Below are 21,870 nucleotides of genomic sequence, written 5' to 3'. Positions count from 1 at the left end.
AAGAATGAGTTAGCCATATACTGTAGGTTTGTATTTTTAAAACAAGATCTGAATTATTCTTTTTATACCTCCCCAAATTTAAAACTAAGAATAGTCTCTGATAGTAGCTAACAACTAGCTACTAATGAGTTGGTCCATTACCACAGCAGCCCTCCTACCAACGCATGGTGGACGGGGCTATTTTCCTACGAAACACGTGGATTAGGACTTAATCTGCCATGTTCTGTGCTGGGAGTCCCACAGTCCCGACAGCAGGTTATCTGATGCGGGAGGACTGCCGCAGCTCTCGCCGCCGGGTAGTCGCTGGGGCTCCCCTGCCTGTGCTGCCGCCACTTGGGGTGGGGGAGGAGTCTTAAGCCTCGCCCCGGCAGATGATTTGAACCAGCAGCAGTCTGGATTTCGGGGCTTGTCTGCCATTTTTCGCCCATACCGTACCTTACTTTTCCTTCCCGCCTCCCAAGGTGACCAACGTGGACGACGATGGCAACGAGCTGGGCTCTGGCGTGATGGAGCTGACGGAGACGGAGCTGATTTTGCACACCCGCAAACGCGACGCCGTGAAGTGGCCTTACCTTTGCCTCCGGCGCTACGGATACGACTCCAACCTCTTCTCCTTCGAGAGCGGGAGGCGGTGCCAGACTGGCCAAGGTACGCGCCGGTGCACCTGTACACGCCTCGGTGTTCGGGAGCTCTTCCTTCAGTACTTGCCCGTGACCGCGTCGCGGTTCCTGCATTCCTGTCGTTTCAGAGCGTCCACACACAAATCCGTTCACACACGAGGTAATGCCTAATGACAGTAATCATCCCTCTGCACGTGCTTCAATGTCTAATCCTCACTCGCTGCAGAGCTCTGGCTGTGTTAAATGGGTGGTAATAAATTATAGATGCTACAGTGGCTGTCGAAAAAGATTTGCAAACGTTTATCATTTTCAGCCAACATGTTATTAACAATGATCTACAAAGACTATTGGTGCCATCTTTCGGAACTGTACAATGTAATCTGTTAAAATGTAGTACTGTGGTGTTATAGTGGAAATATGAAGCTCTGTAGCTTTCTAACACAAGGGTTAATAAGGCTAATGTGCTGTTTAGGGAAACTAAACTATGACAATTTTACTGTCTGTAATCATTTTTCCTCCATAACGTGGGAAGGCAAAAATGACAAAACGGTGCCTGCAAATTCTTCCAGTTAGTTTGAGGCAATTTGAGCACTGCTGTGCTCACACCGTGCAGGGTACCTGCACCTGCCAGAATTGTCAGTGTCTTTTCAGTATCTCTTTTTACAACACGTGACTGATGGACTGTGTCATTGTTAATGTGAGAATGTCAACTTTAACTTAATGCTTACAAAGGATGAGCAAATGAGAGCTGGGCCTGGACATAACTGGTATTTGTACTAGTAATGGTAAGTTGGTCTGCCTGCGCTGTTCGCAACAATCTGGAGCAATACTGGAGAGTTTTACAGTATTGCTGTTTGCAGTGAACACTATTGCTGGACCAGTCATAGGTGGATGTTACTTGTGTGTTACAAAACATTTTTTTATTAGTCATATCTTAGCTTAGTTGTTTTGTGTTGTTCACCCTGAAGATGTTTTCTTGAGCCTTTATTTTTGTTTCCTCCGTTTTGCTTTTTTTGTTGTTTTTGAGTGTCAGGGTCAGCAGAAACCATAAACCAGTGTTTTTTGTGCATTTGTGTGTGTTTGCGATCGTGTTGGTGTAATGTTTCTCTTTTGCGTCAATTCTTGTTTTCATGTTGACTTCAGGGGGAAAACAGTTTCTGTTGTGTTCATTTTTAGGTATATTTGCATTTAAATGTGCCCGTGCAGAGGAGATATTCAACATGCTCCAGGAAATCATGCAAAATAACAGTATAAGTGTGGTGGAGGAACCAGTGATGGAGAGAAACCCCAGCCAGACAGACCCAGACATCCCCAGGACACCCCGAACCCCAACTAGTAAGTGAGCCAGGGAGGTGGTAACCGCTGAGTAATCTCTGTTAGTTGAATTGAAAGCAGCAGCAGCCCAACTTTGCTGTATTAGGCAGAGATGTAGTTGTCCTCGGCCAGTTTTCTTTTAGAGTGGTTTTGTCAGTAGCAAGGTCAATGTAGCAATTTGTACTCCAGCCGAGAGGAACCTGTGGTCCTTTTAAAAGGCGGAGCGTTGGCTCTGTGGCTAAGGATCTGCGCCTGTGGCTGGAAAGTTGCCGGTTCAAATCCTGCGTCCGGCAGAGGAATCCTACTCCGTTGGGCCTCTGAGCAAGGCCCTTAACCCCAACTGCTCCAGGGGCGCTGTATAATGGCTGACCCTGCGCTCTGACCCCAAGCTTCTCTCCCTGTCTGTGTCTCATGGAGAGCAAGTTGGGGTGTGTGAAAAGACAAAGTCCTAATGCAAGAAATTATATGTGGCTTATAAAGTGATCTTATCTTATCTTAAAAGGTTGTTGTGTGAGCCATGAACCAAAGGGAGAAATTAACTTTGTTTCAGAGGTGTATTCACTCACCCTGCTCTCAGTTTTTATTTGCCTTCTGAAAAGACCACATGTGCTATAACAAAAGAGACAGTACATTGTTTTCCATTATCTAAAATATATTGGAGTGGTGTTTATTTTGCTTTCATAGCCTTTTCCTCTTTAATAAAAAAGTGTTGTTTTTTTTCATTCAGATGCTGTAATTTGAAATATGACCATAGGTATAGTCTTGTGAATCAAACTATTCTCAAATATCCAAATCTAACATTCATACCTTACTGGGCATTAAAATCCACAGTCCATACCTGCAGTGTCCGTGAGTTTCTTTGACCTTCATGGGGCTTTCTGTTGATTTTTTTTTTTTGTTGTTTCAGCTCCGGGTTTCGTGGCTTCCACACTGCCCAATGGGTGCCCACGGTACCCCTCCTTCGGCGACGCCTCATCACGCCCCTCCAGCAGACACCCCTCGGTGGGGAGCACCCGGCTTCCCTCCGTGGGAGAGGAGTCAACACATCCTCTCTTGGTCGCCGATGAACCGGTAATAACATTTCCACATCACAGTTTTAACAGCAGTCATGTCTTGTTTATACTTGCATTATTCTCATTGGAGAATATTGCGTTATTGTCTACTGCCAGTTCATTGGTAGTGAATTTGAACTGTTATTTCGTACTAATCGCGATCAGAGTGACTTAGTAATTGTGTAGGGAAAAAAACCTTTCTGTATTTTGCATGAGGAGGCAATCAGAATGAAGATGATTCTTACTAATTCTCTTGCTTTCAGTCTCAACAGGAATTACGTAAATTATTATTTCTGTTCTTTAATTCATTGTTATGTCTTACACTGTTGATTTAGTGTTCTAGACATAACAGTGCACTGTAATGAGATCACTCCCTGCTCCAGCTGAAAATAGTCTTTCCTAAATAATAATAACGCTGTAGACAATCTTTCTCGTTAGTGGAGTTTTTTTAAAATTATTGTTAGTCCACACAAATCATTAACTTGTCATTGTCCACATGAAGTACGCAAAAGTACCCACACATGCTGTATGCACAGAAAAAAGGATTTAGCACTGCTATCTTGAGTGAAACTTCTGCTATGTGGGGACCCCTAGTGGACAAAACTCTGCAAAATTAAATATCAAGAATGTTAAGATAATATTGTTTTAATGATTCACTTTGCTTTTGTAAATTTAAATGAAAACCTCTTCCTTATAGATTTATCACTCTGTATAAATCCTGGTTTTGATCTGTTTGGACACATTGTAAACTACTTTTTGACAGACGTCCTCTTATTATTTTCAACCTGATTTTTAAAAATGATTTTGCATGCCTGTCACTAAAAGGTCTGATTCTACAATATCTATATATGGAGACCATGTGATTTCGGCTGATTGTTTTCAGCGACACTTGATGTACCTGAAGTGCCGTGCAGTACTTTTAATGCTACAGAACATGTTAAAAGACCCAGTTGTCCAGACAGGGAAGCTTGTGGCTCTATAAATTATATATCGTGAAGAGCATAATTATTGGGACAGTGAAGTGAAATCTGTCATTTTTGTTGTGTACCCATAACATTTCTTTCAGAACAAAAGATTAATAAGATAAGATCACTTTATTAGCCACATACAATTTCTTGCATTAGGAGTTTCTTTTCGCACACCCCAACTTGCTCTCCATGAGACACACAGACGGAGGAGAAGCTTGGGCTCCGAGTGTGGAGTCAGCCATTGTACAGCGCCCCTGGAGCAGTTGGGGTTAAGGGCCATGCTCAGGAGCCGGACAGAGTAGGATTCCTCTGTTGGCCATGGGATTTGAACCGGCAACCTTCCAGCCACAGGCACAGATCCTTAGCCACAGAGCCACCACTCTGCCTAATGAATTACAGCTTTTGTTTCTGGGTGTTATTTTTCCTATGTTTAGTTATGTTTGAAAAATGTCATTTGCTGTGTTCAATCCCACCTTTGGGTGAGCATAAGTATTAGGACAACTGGCTGACAGGTGTTACATGTTGCATTTGTTGTGAAAACTTAAGACTCGTGACTGTACAGCCTAGGTGCACAGGGCTGTGGCTGTCTATTAGCCTAGGTGCCAGCGTTTGGAGTTTGATTTTGGGGTCTGCCTCTTGAGTTAGAAGGCATAGACTAAGATGAAGAGTAGAGAGCTGTCTGTAACAGAGAAGCAAGCACTTCTGAAGATCCAGTTAGAGCCACTGCAAATGGGATTGGGCGTGGCAGGATCTCCAATATGGCATGTTTGGGGAAAATAAGCTCTTTTCCGTTTTCGCTTCCGCAGGTCCACACGTACGTGAACACCACGGGGGTGCCGGAGGAGCGGCGGAATCGCTGCAGCGCCCCGGCGCCTCTGGACCTCCGGCTGTCCAGCCCCGAGAGCGGCGCCAGCGGGCCGCTGGCTTCGCCGGACGAGCGCGAGCCCCACGTGCTGCTGGAGCCCGACGCGGTCACGTTCGTCCTGGGGCCCACGCCGGTCCAGAGGCAGCTGATGGAGAAGGAGAAGCAGGAGAAGCTGGGCCTGGAGAAGGCGAGCGGCGCCGGCGGGGGTGAGGCCGCGGAGCCCGCGGGTCCCGTGAACGGGGTGGCCGCAGGCAGCGCCGGCACCAACCCCAACCCCGCGGACTGGGACACGGGCTACGACAGCGACGAGCGCAAGGACGGCCCGCCTACCAATAAACTGGTGTACGAGAACGTCAATGGCTTGGCTCTGCCCAGTGCCCCTGCAGGCCGCAGGTGCAGGATGCCCATCCCAACGCCAAATAGTGTGGACTCTCAGAACGCTAATAATTCTGCACAGAGGAGAACTGCTCTTCTGAACTATGAGAACCTCCCCTCCCTGCCTCCTGTCTGGGAAGCCCAAAAACCCAACAAGGAGGAGGAAGACAGTTTTGGACCAAAGACGCCATCTCTGAATGGCTACCATCACAACCTGGACCCCATGCACAACTACGTCAACACGGAGAATGTAACGGTCCCCCTGAGTGCCCACAAGCTGGAAAGCGCGCGGCGCCGGGATTGCACCCCAACAGTATTTAACTTTGACTTTAGGCGGCCCAGTCTGGAGCACAGACAGCTCAACTACATTGAGGTGGAGATGGAGAGAGGCAGTGATTCAGATAACCCTCAGACCCCCAAAACCCCCACTACCCCTCTCCCACAGACTCCGACTCGCAGAACAGAACTGTATGCAGTGATAGACATCGAGCGGACTGCTGCCATGTCTAGTTTGCAGAAGGCACTGCCACGCGATGATGGTACTTCAAGGAAAACACGACACAACAGTACTGACCTGCCTATGTGAGCCTAGATAGCACTGTGTGAAGTTGCACCTTTTTTTCCAGATAAAAACAAAACTCTTAAGGACAGAAGGGCTTCAGATATATTTTACTTTCTTTTCCAAATACAGTAGCTTTTGGAGACTTTAAGCTAGTCATGGATTTACACTGTACGTTGTGCTGACTTTAAAGGGAATTAAAGTAGACCAGGTACTTGCCATGTAACACTATCTTATTCTATGATGATCTGATATTTTCTGGGGGTGGGGGTTGGTTGTTCTAAACATTCCTTTTTCGGTGACTCTGTGATTTGGTGGAATAAGAAAAAAATCTCCAAAATGAGATTTAATGATCATCTTTGTCCCATTTCCAGCGGTGTCTTGCCATTGAGGACATCAGATTGCTCTCCAAGTGGCCCCTCGTGATCTAAAATTGAACATCAGTTCACTCTCACTTGTAAAACAATAGCCAGCAGTTAAAAAGAACGACAGCAGTTTCTGTGAAGGTTAGCCAGTCATGTTCATCTGTATGTTGGCCAGGAGTGATTTTCCGCAGGTTATTCTGTCATGTGACTTCCATTTGACTACCATGTAATTTAGCCAGAAGGAGAACAGGTTTATTGTTGCTGTAGTCTCTCATGTTAAGGTGGATTCTGTCCCTGGTTAGACCCGAGATGCTTCTGTGGTACGGTCTGCAGTAAGTTCCTGTTTGAACCACTCTAAAAGGTGCTCCTTGTGTGGATTATTCCATTTATTAATCCGTAGGTTTTAGACTATGAACAGGACGTGTTAGAAGAAGCATCTTGTATAAATTCTCCCCTTTTTTTTTGCTCATAAAACATGGCAAATTAGTTGTCTTGAGATTGTCATTAAAGAGATACTATACAGCAAGAATACTTGTGCTGACGCTGGAAGAAGGTGGTGATAGACTTCTTGCGGCTAAAGTGGAATTAAATTATTGTACTGCTGGATCTTTCACGGGATCAAATGTTACATTGTTCAAAACATTTTTATTTCTATTTGACTCGCCACTGAAGTTTTTCTCCATCTGTCTCTATATTAATGTTATATATCTAATTTTGTAGGTGTGTATACTTATTGCACTGAATGTGTTACGGTTAAACGAGCTGGGAAGGCATGGGCCATATGAACCGGGTTGGTTTTGTCACGGCGCGCCACTGGTGTCTTGGTAAAAGTCAGCAATGTCTTCAATTTTACTTTTCTATTCACTTTTCTTGAATAACACATTACATGCTGTTGGTTTTTTACCTGTTCAGTTTCAGTACCTGAAGAACCCATTTTGTTTACTGACAGTGCATCTCCACTGCGTATCTGCCGAATTTCACATTCTTTGAAAGGAAACGGTACATTTACCTTCTGAATGTGTGCTAAAAAGATTGTAGGCTGCTTTCTCATTGTAAGAGCAATTGTGTTTGAGTTCCACCTAATAATACTCTCTCTGTACCTCTGGACAAGCAGGCATGTTTATTCTGCCTTCTGCATGCAAGCTGGAAAAAACGCTTTGATAAAATCATTGCAGCTGTTTAAATTGAAACATTCGTTGTATCTTATCCATAACTAGAAATCATGAATAATTTTTTGGCAGGTCTGCTGGCTGACTTTTAGGTACCCACCAGTAAGATCAAGTGTCCTTATGGGAATGATAATGGCAGCAAAAAAAAAAGTTTACCATATATGAAACTGTCAGACATTTTCATAGTATTTTAAGTCTCAAGACAAATGTTTCATCAGTTACCTTGTATTATATTGTAAGATTTATTATATGTTCTAACATGCATTATTAAAAATGATAGTTTTTCTACCTACCATAAAAATGCCTAAATGTAGGAAGTGTGTATAAAAGTAGTTTAATAGATTTTGTTTATTAAATCAATTAAATTGTAGTTTAAAACAAAAACCCTTGCCAAACCATTTTTTGGAAACGATGTTCCTTGAACAAATGCCTTTGGGGTTCATTATAGGTGAAAATTTTACTCTTCAATTGTTTTGTTATCTCTTCCCTGTGTTATTCAGGAGAATAACTATGCACCAAATGAACCAACACACACAGAGCTATACCACTGTCAAGTACAAACATTTAATTTAAATGTATTTTGATGTTTGCATTTTTCAGGTATGGATATTGGTTCACCAGAATGGTCCAATTTTTTAAAACAAATGTTATGAGGAAAAAAAGTGTATTTTGTGATATCTACATCTTGTCAAATGCCATCTGTGCCAACATTATTTTTTGTAGCATGGCAATAAAAACAATCTACAATGTTTTTTTTGTGACGTGATGTTTTTGTTGGAAAAGTGTGTCTTTAAGTGTGTTAGGTCCTCTTACCAAGAGGGTACAAAATCCTGTAAAACACAAAAATTGACCCAGTTTTTGAAGTGATGCAAATCGTAAATTCAAAGAATCCTCTCTCCTGTAATCTACATATTTTGATGCACAAATATTTCATGGGCATGTACACATTCCTGTGCCTCTGTTTCAGCATAGGCTGCAGTAATATGATTTAATGAACCTTAATGAATGTGATAAATTTAAATACACCTGTATTAGAAGTTAAGATAATGCTGAAAATAGTTTTAGTGTCTGAATGTGTGGTTTGATAACATAACAGTGCTTTTAAACACCAGCCCTTTTTAACAGGTTTAAATGCTAAAGGTGTGATATATCATGTACCAAAGTTATTATGCTAATAATAGCTAATATCCTCTGTTAAAATTTCTTGGGTAGCACAAGTGAATCATTTAATATCCAATACAAACTGTACAGTGAGCTAAACACCTTTATTTACCAGACCCGCTTTTTATTGACGTCTTTGGAATTGTCATCAAACATGAGCTCATCCTCTCATCTGTCTGTATGATCAGGTTTCGAGGTGGTAGTTCCCATTTAGTTACCAAAAGCGTCAGAAGATTCAATCTAGAATATTGGGGACCTTAATGCTTCCACAGTGAGATGCAGAAACAAACATTTAGCAAAGAGGATATCGCCAACGTATTCCACCAGCCTAATTCCTGCCCAGGGATAACTGCTATTCATTTGCCATACTAAGTGCTGGTTACTTTGCATTGCTCCATGACCTCTGTGACAAGACTGATACTAATATCAGTAGTAGTGCACAATAATACAATAGTCCCCATCACTGGTCCTGCGGGAGTCCTGTCTGCTGGTTTCCATTCCAGGTGAGCTCTACATCTCCAGTGCTAACTGATGATTACATCAATCTGCTTGCTTGTTTCATACTTGTGAAACATACTTGTTTCTGTGGCCTGTCCTGAACGTCACAGATACTCGACTTCAGCTGTCCTGTTTCTAACAACCTCGGCACACAGAGCTTTACACAGCCTCTCGCTAGATTGTTTTTTTTTTCCATATTTCTGACTAAAAGGTTCTTACTAATTGATGATCTGATAAACAGAATGATGCTGTATGAGACACTCCCACAGTCCCAAGTTTTGTTTCCTTCTGCGGAGGCCCAGTCGGTCACATTTCGAACTGCAGTGGCTGAATGAGAGCAGTTCTGGATGTCAGACGTTGGTTCAGGGTTGATACCATTCACAAAGCTTCAATATACTTATGGGCAAATGCAGAAAAGGTAAATGGCATAAGAAATGCTGAGAAAAGCTCCGTGTGATTGTGATGAGTGCATAATCAGAAATTCCCACTATATCAAATTTCCTCTTTTTATCACAACAGTAAGTTCTTCCATTTTAACAAGCATTCACACTGAACATCATAAGAAACCTGTCTGTCTGTTTTGAATAAAATAAAAATACATTTTGAAATATTAAGACTTGCGAACGGGCACGCACTTGTTCAGCGAGCAATTGTATGGCCAGACACGCCACTAGCCTGTGACTTTTACAGTACACTTTTTGTTACACAACCAAGCTGATTACCGATGTCGATCATGAATTCGCCTATTAAATACCTGTTCAATATATAAAATGGCTCATTAAAAATATATATATATTCTCGTTTTCTTTCCTGGTGACGTTGCATATTTGTTTCAGTTGTAATGCTCGTGATATAGAATATAATTTGTGATCTAAGCGAACGGGAGAGCTTTTTTGAGCTGGTAGGAATCGACACTTAAAGCTTATACGCGCAGCGTCAGGAGAGGCGAGGCCTTACGCGGTGACGTCATAACAAACGCCATTGCCGCCGCAAGGAGACAGTTGATTGTGTGGCTGTGTGCTTTGTACCGGCGGAAAGATGGTAAGCGTCTTCATTTATGAATTAATAATCAAATCTTCAGATTGAAAACTACTCATTTACAGTCATAAGAGTCCAGTTTTTCACTGTAGCTCTGGAGTCGATTTTCCAGCGTAAGATTCCGGACTTAAGGTCTCGGCTCGGCGTGGAAGGAAGCACATGGGCTCCTGTAGGCTGTTCTCGGTTTTGGTTAAAGATCCCGAGATGATTTAAAAAAAAAACTTGTCTCAAAGTACACACAAAGGAGAGTTGGGTTAACGGTGTAGTTCGTCATGTGAACCTTATAAGAAGAAAAAAAGCGTGCACTAATTACAGCCGTGAAGGGTTACAATGAACGAAAAGCAGCTACCGGTTTTTGCAAGATCATGGATGGGCCACGGCTCATTGTAGGCCTTGCCGCACTGAATTCCTTTATAAGAACATCAAAATGTAAGTCGTTGAATCGCAGCTTCATTGTAGACCTCGGCCTGTTGGCAGAGTTATTAAGACCGAGAATTCAATCTGGCATAACTGTCATCGAAGTGAGAAAGCGGAGGCCCTGCCGTGATTCTAGTTGTTTCTAGGAGGGGAGGGACTACTGTCGCACAGCGCGATGCGGACCTTAGCGAGCGCCGATCGTACCATGTAAGGTCTAGGAAGCTGCTGAAAATGGGGGAAAAATGCGAGAAATATGCTCTTTAGTCAGAATTAACGGGAGTTCAATAAATACGCTTTGATTACTTTTTTCTGTAACGACTGCATTGTTTTTACGTTGCACTTGCCTCAGAAAAATAGGTTCTACTTCTTCGGGAGATCATTCCTTCACGGGACATTTTAAAATACTGCGTATTCGCTGTTTTCTGTCTCGTTGGCGATTTTTATAAACATTGACTCTCCGAGGCCGATTTATTTCCCGAGTTTTAGTTTGCCTTGTTTTCGCCGTGATTCTCTTTTGCTCTACAATCCCGTGTTTTGGCTTTGCTTGTCGTTTTGAGGCGATTGTTTTTAGCAGAGACGCGCTTCCAGGAGTGTTCGGTAGTGGTCGCGGTTATTAGACAGCTACGCATGTTAGAGGCTGTGATTTTGTCGAATACACTCATCACAGAGTACATCTAAAGGTAGCTTTTCACTTTCTGTGCGCTACGTACTACCTCAGTGGTAAATGAACCAGTGAATCAGATTGGTATTTTAGTACTTTAAAAGACGGCCAGTAAATAATTACAGCCCACTATTAGAAAATGATGTTTTGGTATAGTTGTATTATTTTTGGTTTCGTAAATACATAATAACAGGTTTAAATAGACCTTTAAAACTTGAGTAATGTCGGAACCTGGTTTCTCTGCAGGCATCCCTCTCACTGGCTCCCGTGAACATCTTTAGATCTGGTGCAGATGAGGAGAAAGCAGAAACAGCCCGACTGGTAAGTGCTGCTCCTTACAGCAGGTACCTGAAGAACGCACACAGCTGTTTTCATTGTGCAGAATCCCAGTTCAGGATGTTACTTTTTTCTGTGTTTTCTTTCCCTTTCTAGTCTTCCTTTGTTGGTGCCATAGCCATTGGAGATCTGGTGAAAAGCACTTTGGGACCGAAGGGAATGGTATGTGTCGTTATCAATGATTCCACAGACTGTGTATTAAATGGAAAAGACGTCTGTGTTCAATATCCCTCTATCAACATGCTCACTACTGGATGATTCAACAGTACAATATCATACTTGACATTTAATGCTGCTCAGCGATTGAAGCTTTCAGAATGAAATGTCAAAGCAGTGCAATGTGTCACTGTCACTGCAGCGATATTAGAACATCCTGGTATTTAATCAGGTTGCAAAGCAAAATATGCAAAAGGCCACCCATTGAAGTACAAATTGTGATATTTACAGGATTAAAAGTTAAGATTGGAAGGTATTTTGTATACTGGCTGATGGACCTGTAGCCCCACCTTGCTGTAGACCAGTGGGAGACGTTAAGAGCTGGTTGACCAGTTGACTTAAGAGCAAACTTGAGTTAGGCCAGATTGTGTTAACCCAGAGTGGAGTATAGCCAGGAGGCCAGAGTTTACACACCCTTGCGGTGCCATGGGATTTTTATTGACCAAATAGTTGGGATTCTTATCCAACTTTCAACGTAAGAATCCAATTCTTATTCTTAGTTTAAATTCTTATACAGTAGATTATCATGTCTTCCTACAGCACAGTGTCCCTGTCCTGATACACTTGCGCTGATTTTGGACATTTGTTTGCAGTCGTATAATTGCAGCATAATTATTTCTCACATTTTTTAGACCCGACTCGGGCATGATCCACACTCCCCATGCTTTACAGCAGTGATTCCAGTGATTCGTCCTGGTGAGCCACACACTAGCTGGATTTTGTTCAAACCTCTCATTGACTCAATAAGCTTAATTTTATCTCTTTGTTCCCTGATCTTAAAAGTGTTGGGGCTTGAACAGCTGTATCTAGTAAGAGAAATAAAATCCCAAACTTGTGACTAGAAACAAAATGCAAATGTTACAATGAAGCAAATTCTTAGATCACTTAAGGCTTCAGATATCTGATTAATGTGGGGTGAAATGAAAACCAGCAGGTGTGGTGGACAGATGGGTCCTGACGTTTCTTGTTCTAATGGAGCCTGTGGTCTTCTATACAGGACAAGATTCTCCTCAGCAGTGGAAGGGATGGCTCTGTGACAGTTACGAATGACGGGGCCACCATTCTGAAAGCTATTGGGGTTGACAACCCTGCCGCGAAAGTGCTGGTTGGTAAGTGTGCGGTTTGTGTTCAGTGTGAGGAAATAGGGGTGCCCAGCTGTAGGCGTGACTGTTTTATTACATGTATGTTCCTACTGACAGGCTGCAGCTGGGTGTCTCGCCCATGTACTGCAGTGCACCGCGCCAGCTTTCATTGACTTACATGATGAAGGCTTAGCCAGTTTACCGAAGCATTTTGAGAACTGAAAACCAATAATACAAAGGCCAAGTGAAGAAATACTACTAAATAAGGTTCGGAATGTAGGTGAGATCTATGAGATGAGTATAAGCAAGGTTACAAGAGACAGGATACTGTTTGGCTCATCTGAGTCATCTAGTAGTTTGTCGTCATCAATCATCCTGGGTTAATGGTGTTCTGGGTCAGACTGGCAGTGCAGCAGTGTTAGAACATCCTGGCGCTTAATCAAGTCACAAACCAAAATATGCAAAGGACCAGTATAAATGATAATATTTACATCATAAGACGGGGAGGTATATCTGTGTCTTGTTTCATCTAGTTTATTGCAGGAGTCCCCTTAATCAATTCATTTGAAACAGTGGAAGTTGCTTTCTAAGTACTGAATTTCATAAGTAAAATATGGTGCCAAACTCCTGAGCAGCAAAAACTTGAGACTATTCCTGCTAAACACTCATTAGTTCCGGGAAAGCTTCAGTTAAGTCATTCCGCTGGGCTGGAATGAGAAATAGTGGCTGTGTGGGATTGACAACACCTAGTGTTACTGTTCATCATAGCTTGTGCAGGCTGGAATCGGGACTGGGCTGTCGAAATGTTTAAATTCACCGCCTAAGGCTTTGCTGCTGCAGAAGAACACGGTACAGAGGAAGTTTAATAAAAACAGGAGTCCCCAGCATGGCTGCGTTGTGTGTTTTCAGACATGTCCAAAGTCCAGGATGATGAAGTTGGGGACGGTACCACATCTGTCACAGTCCTTGCTGCAGAGTTGTTGAGGGTAAGTCATACAGGTGTGCTGCCTCTTAGGCTTTGAACCAAAAGAATGCATCCCTCGAACAGTCTTTTAAGTGATATTTGAAGTGTTAACAGTGAAAACTATTGCACTGTACCTTGTATGTTGTGCTTCAGTCTATATAATATATAATATATTCAGTATGAAAGCCATTTCCACAATTTCCATTGAGGTATTGGAAGACTGTTGAACCAAAATACCTTTGAGATGGACACACAGACACATTAAGAGATTGTACTAAAAGATTGCGATGTGCACACTTTTAAATATAGTACTAAATGCTTTTTTTAGTTTTTTCAGCACTTTCAGTTTGCTTATGCTATAGCTAGACTTCAGTGTATTTTCCATTTAAGTGATGTGCATCAAGATTGTTTTTTGGAATGTACAGTGTATTGTTGTACAACACTTTTTTTTTTTTTTTTAGAAGTTACAGGATAATACAGAAATACTCACTGTTATCTCTAAGTCCCCTGGGTTTAGTGTGACTGGGGACAACTTCAAGAGCGAGCAGGGTACTGTAGTGTGACGCAGTTTGTGCTAAGGGTTATGGTGCTTTAAATGCAGACAAAAACAGCAGCTGATGTTTTATTTTGAAATCATGGCTATGTTGTTCAGGAAGCTGAACTACTCATTGCAAAGAAGCTCCATCCTCAAATCATCATCTCTGGGTGGAGGAAGGCAACCCAAGCAGCCAGAGAAGCCCTGAAGGCGGCCGCTGTGGATCACGGGTGAGGAGGGCTCGCTTGTGAAAACAGCTCGCCGTTTCTTTGTCTGAACAGTTCGTGTAAGCAGATTCCCTCAGAAGGAGAACTGTGTGAGTCTTTCCACCAGGGGTCACTGCAGCCGGGGACGAAAAAGCCCCAGGTTTTTGTTTTGTAGAGTAACAACCCGCTAGACATTCATTTGCAAATGCTTTTGCTGCTCTATTTAATAGCGGGATTCGGTTTTCATTTTCATCAGGCAGGATTTGGAGCAAACCACACAAAAACGCATAGAACCACTTTCCATCATGGTGTAAATGGAGCATTTTACCTTCATTTTAATATTCCAGTGCCTTATTGCATGTATTTCCACACTGTATTGTAAATAAACAATGTACAGTGCTTAAGCCGTGTCTACATAGTGTAATGCCTTTTATAGTAAACATTTTGCATGAAGCAACAAGGAAAAAATTGAATGAATGCTTTTGTGTTGTGCACTGTTACTATATTAAGGAAAATAATAAAGGTACAAAAGTGTTTTTAATGCAGCGTGAATACAATTTTTGAGTCCCTGAATCGAATCCTTTTCTTGCAGTAATACGTGTGGGGAGGATTGATTCTTCATTTGTTGATTCACTGTAGAGTGCACTGCATCCCTGTCAGATACTGGGATTTTGCTGTACACGCATCTTGAGGGAGTTTTAGTAGGGGGGTGGTTTTGTAAAGGATGCTTTGCTTTGCTGTATCGCAGAATAAGCTGTGTGAGAGCATGTATAATCCATGGAGAAGTGTGAGTGTTAGGAGCACAAGAACATAAGAAGGGCCTCCTCTCATTTGTGGCCTTTTTGGGCCCATCTTTGGTAGCTAGTAATGAATTAATCTCATCCAGCTCTGTTTGTGAAAGAAGTCGGGGGCCTTGAACTGAACGAATACCTCCAGCCGCCACTTAAGTCACTGAGGCAGGAGGAAGCTGCTCTTGAATGTCCAGTGAGGCAAGTTTTCCCGCTTCCTTGCGCTTCTACAGAAACGACGAGACCAAGTTCTGTGAAGACCTGCTGAACATTGCCAGGACCACTCTGTCCTCCAAGCTGCTGACGCACCACAAGGACCACTTCTCCAAGCTGGCCGTGGAGGCCGTGCTCAGGCTGAAGGGCTCGGGGAACCTGGAGGCCATCCACGTCATCAAGAAACTGGGCGGAAGTCTGACCGACTCCTACCTGGATGAGGGTAAGTGTCACGCTGGGAGCTGGCCAGCTAAAATCATCTGTATTACACGGGGATTACGCTACGGCTGAGTTTGGCTTGCTGTTTAAGAAAGCTCTGCAGTAACACTCCTGTATGCAGCCTTGTTTTTGTGAAGTGTTAAATTATACTGCCCTGAAAGTGGAATTTAAATTGCACTTCCCTTTCGACGGTAATGAGATGATGGGGAGAGTTGTTGCGTTGCTAATTTCTGCCCCTGTTTGTAGGCTTTTTGCTTGACAAGAAGATTGGTGTCAACCAGCCCAAAAGAATTGAGAATGCAAAGATACTTATTGCGAATACTGGCATGGACACCGATAAGATCAAGGTAAGAGTGAACGTTCACCGATTAAATTGATTTTGTAATTCTAGAACTGTAGACTTCTAATTTATAGGAAATAAAGGGGCCTATGAATGGGAATGTAGTGCAAATTACATTCTAAATCTGGTTCTCTTGTATTGAGAGTCTATACTGAAAGTTTTCTATAATGATATTGCTTTGTAAGCCATTTAACAAAACAGGCCTTGCAGAAGTAGCACCGGTAAAACTCAATTTTATTGAGTTTCCAGCAGTTAATCTCAGTGCATAGGGTAGAATCGCGTTTCCTTTGGCTGGGTCTGGTGTCACGGGACGAGCTGAGCGCCCCGTGTCTGTGCCCTCAGATATTCGGCTCGCGAGTACGGGTGGACTCAACAGCCAAGGTGGCGGAGATTGAGCTGGCGGAGAAAGAGAAGATGAAGGAGAAGGTGGAGCGCATCCTGAAGCACGGGATCAACTGTTTCATCAACAGGTACGTGACAAGTGAATGACGTTCAGCCAACTGACGTTACTCCGGACGCTGACAGATCAGGAGATCGTATTTCAGCTGCAGTGTTAATTTGTGACTGCTCGTTGGTACCACAAGAAAAACAATGATTGCATTGAAAGATAGCATTGTGTGCGTTTAAACTGCCATCACATAAACGCTGTGCTGCTTATATATCACTGTGAACTTGTGGTTGTGGTTCTGTCACTGATGGACAGCTCTTTTGAGCAGCATCCAGAACGGGACGAGGAAAGATGGGTGGGGGTAAAACTGACACACTGCTGGGAAAGGACATTGCCAGTGTGGTTCACAGGGTACTCTGATGGAAATAACTAGTAATGTTAAGGGAGCTTGTCAGTTCTTCAGTTAGAAAAGCTGGATTGTTCCTCCAGTTGGTACTCAGATTGCTCTGGGTGCTGTGGAGCACGTTTGGGGGGAAAAATGGCAGTTGACTAAACCGTTTGGGTTTCGGAAGAGAAGCCTATACCAGGAGTCTATACTTCCCAATCCTGGTCCTGGAGGTCCTCGCACTTCCTGCCTCTTGTTTAAGCCAAGCTCTCGCATACAAAATGACTGACATAGTAATAGGATTCATTTGAATTATTTCCAACTCTTGGAAGTTGCCGTCTGACTGTTGCATTTCGGAAGTAAAACAAAATTCCCGAATTTTGAGTGAAGACCAGCAACTGGCAGATATTCCACTCAAGGAATTTGACAGTTCACAATTAAGGACTGGGTATTTAATTGGGTAATTAAGCTGGGCTGGAGTGAAAAATAGCAGGTGAGCAGGCCTCCAGTTCCAGGATTGATGGGCTGTGGATGTTAATGTGTGTTTGTGGCTTGTGATCCCCAGGCAGCTGATTTATAACTACCCTGAGCAGTTGTTTGGTTCAGCTGGTGTGATGGCCATTGAACATGCTGACTTTGTTGGTGTGGAGCGTCTGGCTCTTGTAACAGGTAAGGCTTTATCATGAGTGCAAAGTCCAGAATGGTTTGTATGTGCAGGCCAATGGCTCTCTGTTCAGGTCCTGGAGTTAACATTTTTTTCTTCCAGCTGGTTGCTGTCAGGGTTTGACCTGATTGCTCGTTAAGGCTTCTTTTCTGCCCTGAGGCATTTGTTCTAAACACACCCCAGTACGGTAGATCTCGGTTGTCTTCCTGGGTGACTACAGACACAGTCTCGGGCAAATTTAGTTTAATTTACTGTACAATATACAACCAACAGGTCTTAAACAGAAGTACAAACACTGATCACAGTGAGAGTCTGGTACCTTGTCATTCCTACCTCTGTCTGTTCAGCTCTTAAGAGCTGTTTAGGAGTGAGGACCATTGATGTAGACAATTTCATTTTACAGTTCCGAGAAAAGTGGTTTTGGGTTGAGGCAGTGTTGCCACCGCTCTTCCCAAAACTGTTTGTTGTCCTAACATTAAAAAATTATGGATCCAGTAACTCCGTTTATATGGTGTAGTCATTTTTTCATCCAATGCATATATTGATCTAGAAAATGAGGAGAAATTCTATACTTTGTCCTTATAAAATATAAACATAGATGAGCAAGGAAAACAATTGTTTGAAATATACTTGGCATCTAGGGTTGGTGTGGTGTGATTATTTTTTTCCACGTACCAAGTAATCTTGAGTTTTGTTAAAGTTGTATAAAAGTGTGTGTAATAGGTTATGCACACGTAGCCAATTCATCCGAGGATGTCTTCCAGACTTCTCTCCAAGGAAGCCAGAGTATCAGTTTCTCCAACAAGGCTGAATAACGTGTTCCCACACCTCTTTGTGAAACAATGCCTCCAGCTTGAAATGCTTTAAACTTCCACCTAGTTTCCCCTTGTGTCATTTTGTGTGTGTTTCCCTGTTGATTCTGAAGAATTAGGTGTGTTAATTTTCTGTAAACACTGCCCATGTGTCAGGTGGAGAAATCGCCTCAACATTTGACCACCCTGAGTTGGTGAAGCTGGGTCACTGTAAGCTGATTGAGGAAGTCATGATCGGTGAGGACAAGATGATCCACTTCTCTGGGGTTGCAATGGGTAAGCCTCACGTCCACAACGCTGAGAGGAGAGGGAGCGTACTACTCCGACATTATTGAGTACCTCATTTCCATACGTGGGTCAATGTAGCTTCTCTAATTTTTAAGTCCTTAAAATTGTCTAAATATTTATGAATAAAGAGGGTCACGGAATGATTAAGTTGATGTGCTTTTCCATTAAATCATGCTTTAAAATGCTCGGTCCTTTTAGCCTTCAGGAAGATGGTGTTTGTCCATTCTGGTCTGGATGAGACTGCTCTTCTACAGATTATTTCAAGAGCTTGTTACATACGGAGGTCCGCAGGGAGCCTGGAGCTGAGATTTTGTTGTATTTTTCTGAAGGCGAAGCCTGCACTGTTGTGCTCCGTGGAGCCACGCAGCAGATCCTGGACGAGGCAGAGCGGTCCTTGCACGATGCCCTGTGTGTCCTGGCTCAGACAGTGAAGGAGACTAGAACGGTGTATGGCGGAGGTGAGGCTGGGCTGGTTGCTGTCCCAGATGAAGGGCAGATCTCACACCTCATTTTGTTGTCGTCGTTGAAGATTGAGCTATCAGCTCACCTGCCGTTCTCTTCTTCTCTTACCAGGATGCTCAGAGATGCTGATGGCAAAGGCGGTGACAGACCTGGCAAACAGAACACCAGGCAAAGAGTCTGTGGCTATGGAGTCCTTTGCCAAAGCACTGCGAATGGTGATTTGTTTTATTGTTCATTCTTCTCATTAAGTGTTGTCCTTTGTTTTCATTTGTTTGTGCTTTTGAATTGGAGATCTCAAAGAAGAATATTGATTCTGCTTAATCTGATTGAAACTGAAGACAACACTCACTTCTTTGTATTTTTGTTCATCGTCAAAAGATCCAGAAGTTTGACTTCATTACTTGCATCAGCTTTGCTGAAGAAAACGATCCTGGCTGTGATTTGGAGCTGCTCTGTGTTGGTTAGGAAGAGAAGTCCCCTTTCTACTTAGAAACCCAGAGTGGAAGGGTTGAGGTTCAATTCAATGTTAAACATTTCAGAGTGTGCATCAGTCTTTTCATGCAAAATACTTTTATGAAGGCAGTTTGACTAGTTTTAAAAGCCTCAACTCCTTCACTGCCCTTCTTTTCATACGGAAGTGGAAGGAATACAGTGCGGTATGGATCTGACAACGGTAGCAGCAGGGCTCCAGGCTTCCCTGTGCTCCTCCCTGGCACCACGCACCAGAAATCTTGATGGAGAAAGTTCAATAAATGTCAGCATAGCAAAGGATTCAGTGACACCTGGTAATGGAATGTAGAGGATCCTCACAAAGCCCTAACTTTATCTGTGGAGAAGCAAGCCACCCAGATCTCGGTTTGATTTTGGGGAAAGACCGATAGGATTCCTCATTTAACGAGAGTAGCATATAAAAGAAGTAAATGTTCTTGAATGGGGCAGAGAAGCTGGAAAAAGAACCTTTTACATTATTGTGTCAGATAAAAGTAGTCTAACTGAGTGTTTTTGTTTCAGCTTCCCACGATTATAGCTGACAATGCTGGCTATGATAGTACAGATTTAGTGGCTCAGCTCAGGGCTGCTCATATGGAGGGAAAGACCACGTTTGGATTAGGTGAGTATGCCTTTTCTTGGTGATTTTAGGGTATTTGGCATCAGCGACGCACAGTGGGTCCTGGGTTCAGTTCTTGGTGTGCTATCTCCATGGAGTTTGTATGTTCTCCCTGTGTTTGTGTGGGTTTCCAAATGCATACTGGTATGTTAATTGGCTTCTGGGAATAAGCTGGTCCTGGTGTGAACGATGTGTCCTGTGTCCTGCGATGGAGGGTTGTCCTATCCAAGTGTATCCTGCCTTGTGCTCATTGCTTGCCAGAATAGGCTTCGGCTCTCCTGCGACACTAAGCTGGAAGGAGTTAGACAATGTATGGGCAGATATGTGTAGTGACTGTGCTTTATCAACTATTACAAAACACACAGACAACATTAAGGACCGAATGTTTGCTGTAAAAAATCATGTACTTGTTTGATAGTTTCTCCTCCTGGGCGATGTTTTAAATCTTAATGCTGTTACTTTCATGTTTCTAGTCATGATTGAGAAGACCTATGTGCTCATGTTTTCAAACTTCTTAATATTCAGCGATTTGTAGCAAACAAAAATTGTTGATTTAAAGCAAGGAACAGAACACTGCACATTCAGTCAAATCACCTTAAAAAATCAGTTTAATTCTCCTTTTGTTGTTGCATCACCATTTGAATCAGCATAGCAGGAGTTTCTGGATGGCATTAATAAAACTCAGCATTCCAGATCGATTTGGTTTGAAATCACACATGGCTGAGAAGAAATGTACCGTTTCCTTCCCAGACATGATCAATGGCGACATCGGTGACATGGCGGCACTGGGGGTGACGGAGAGCTTCCAGGTGAAGAGGCAGGTGCTGCTGAGCGCGGCGGAGGCGGCGGAGGTCATCCTGCGCGTGGACAGCATCATCAAGGCAGCGCCCCGGTGAGCCACGTCACGCCAGCGGCTCTGCTCTGTGCTTACACACGCGTCCGGCACTCCAGGGTTCCCACAGTGCATTGCACTGTCCTGGACAGCACTTAGAGCGGAGACCTTTTCAGCAGCTTGTGAACCGAGTGACGTTTGGGTGTGAACGCGTTTGAGTCTGGAACCCTCTGCCGATAGAGGTTTTTCATGAAGTGTTTGTGCCGATTACTACCGGTAACAGATGTACACTGTTTTCCTAAAGATTTGAGATTGGTCAATTTGAAATTTGCCTAATTTTTTCTTCCTGTGTTCCCACAGAAAAAGAGTACCAGATCACCACCCATGTTAATGGCGCCTTTGGTCCTGGATTTGTCTGTACGGGAGTTAAGAAAGGGGCCGCGGGAGACTGCTGAAGACTGACCAGGGTTAGGAGAGGGAGGGCAACATCTCGTCTATTTATTACCACTGGGGATGCTGCCTTGTCGGGCAGCCTTCCTATTGAGAGCAGGCGCTCTGTAGTTGTTGAGGCACTCAACATGTTTTTCTTTACGTTTAGCAATGTGGAGACAGCTGTGTGGACAAATGTGTCAAAGAATTAAAGCAAAACCTTCCTACTAATGTCTTGTCTGTCTCTTCTGTAAGACTTTTAAGAAAATTTCCTTATATCCGGCTGGGGGAAAAAGTTGATCAGGTATACAAAAGTGTTTATGAGACCAAAATAAGCATTCAATTTCAGCTGCAGCCTCCTGACAGAACAGCAGCAAGAGAAGTCGGATGTTTCCGCTTCAACGATACTTGAATATTTCTATGCTTAGCACCTCAGAAGGATTCGTGTTCTATGTCTGCAAAGGATAAATGTGAATTATTAATCTGGCTCCATGCATACAGTCAGTAAGAAGTATACTGTATGATTGTCCTTTAAAATGCT

The 21,870-nt window shown here is 43.1% G+C and overlaps 2 protein-coding genes across 4 annotated transcripts in view; both read left to right on the top strand.

Annotated features, from left to right (window-relative positions):
* frs2a (fibroblast growth factor receptor substrate 2a) overlaps nucleotides 1-8,038 on the top strand; it is a 50,164-nt gene extending 42,126 nt beyond the window's left edge. For 2 of the 3 annotated variants that reach the window (XM_015352910.2, XM_015352911.1), the window contains exons 4-7: nucleotides 462-648; nucleotides 1,797-1,955; nucleotides 2,842-3,005; nucleotides 4,761-8,038. In XM_015352910.2, the coding sequence (XP_015208396.1) occupies nucleotides 462-648; nucleotides 1,797-1,955; nucleotides 2,842-3,005; nucleotides 4,761-5,780 (1,530 nt within the window). In that variant the 3' untranslated portion in view covers nucleotides 5,781-8,038. Of the gene's footprint in view, nucleotides 1-461; nucleotides 649-1,352; nucleotides 1,406-1,796; nucleotides 1,956-2,841; nucleotides 3,006-4,760 lie in introns of those variants that run through there. The other variant, XM_015352915.1, reaches the window with a different exon arrangement.
* A 1,860-nt stretch (nucleotides 8,039-9,898) lies between these two features.
* Nucleotides 9,899-21,560, top strand: cct2 (chaperonin containing TCP1, subunit 2 (beta)). Its single transcript, XM_015352902.1, has 16 exons — nucleotides 9,899-9,987; nucleotides 11,309-11,383; nucleotides 11,495-11,560; nucleotides 12,612-12,723; nucleotides 13,606-13,682; nucleotides 14,313-14,425; nucleotides 15,423-15,625; nucleotides 15,868-15,968; nucleotides 16,304-16,431; nucleotides 17,300-17,403; nucleotides 18,367-18,486; nucleotides 18,828-18,956; nucleotides 19,072-19,175; nucleotides 19,972-20,071; nucleotides 20,819-20,960; nucleotides 21,261-21,560. Exons 1-16 carry the CDS (start codon nucleotides 9,985-9,987, stop codon nucleotides 21,289-21,291), a joined length of 1,608 nt encoding a protein of 535 aa, XP_015208388.1. The 5' UTR covers nucleotides 9,899-9,984; the 3' UTR covers nucleotides 21,292-21,560.
* Nucleotides 21,561-21,870: the final 310 nt, after the last annotated feature.

Source organism: Lepisosteus oculatus, chromosome 7, assembly GCF_040954835.1.
Source record: "Lepisosteus oculatus isolate fLepOcu1 chromosome 7, fLepOcu1.hap2, whole genome shotgun sequence".
Classification (NCBI taxonomy): Eukaryota; Metazoa; Chordata; class Actinopteri; order Semionotiformes; family Lepisosteidae; genus Lepisosteus; species Lepisosteus oculatus.
This window is presented reverse-complemented; position numbering and strand designations above follow the sequence as displayed.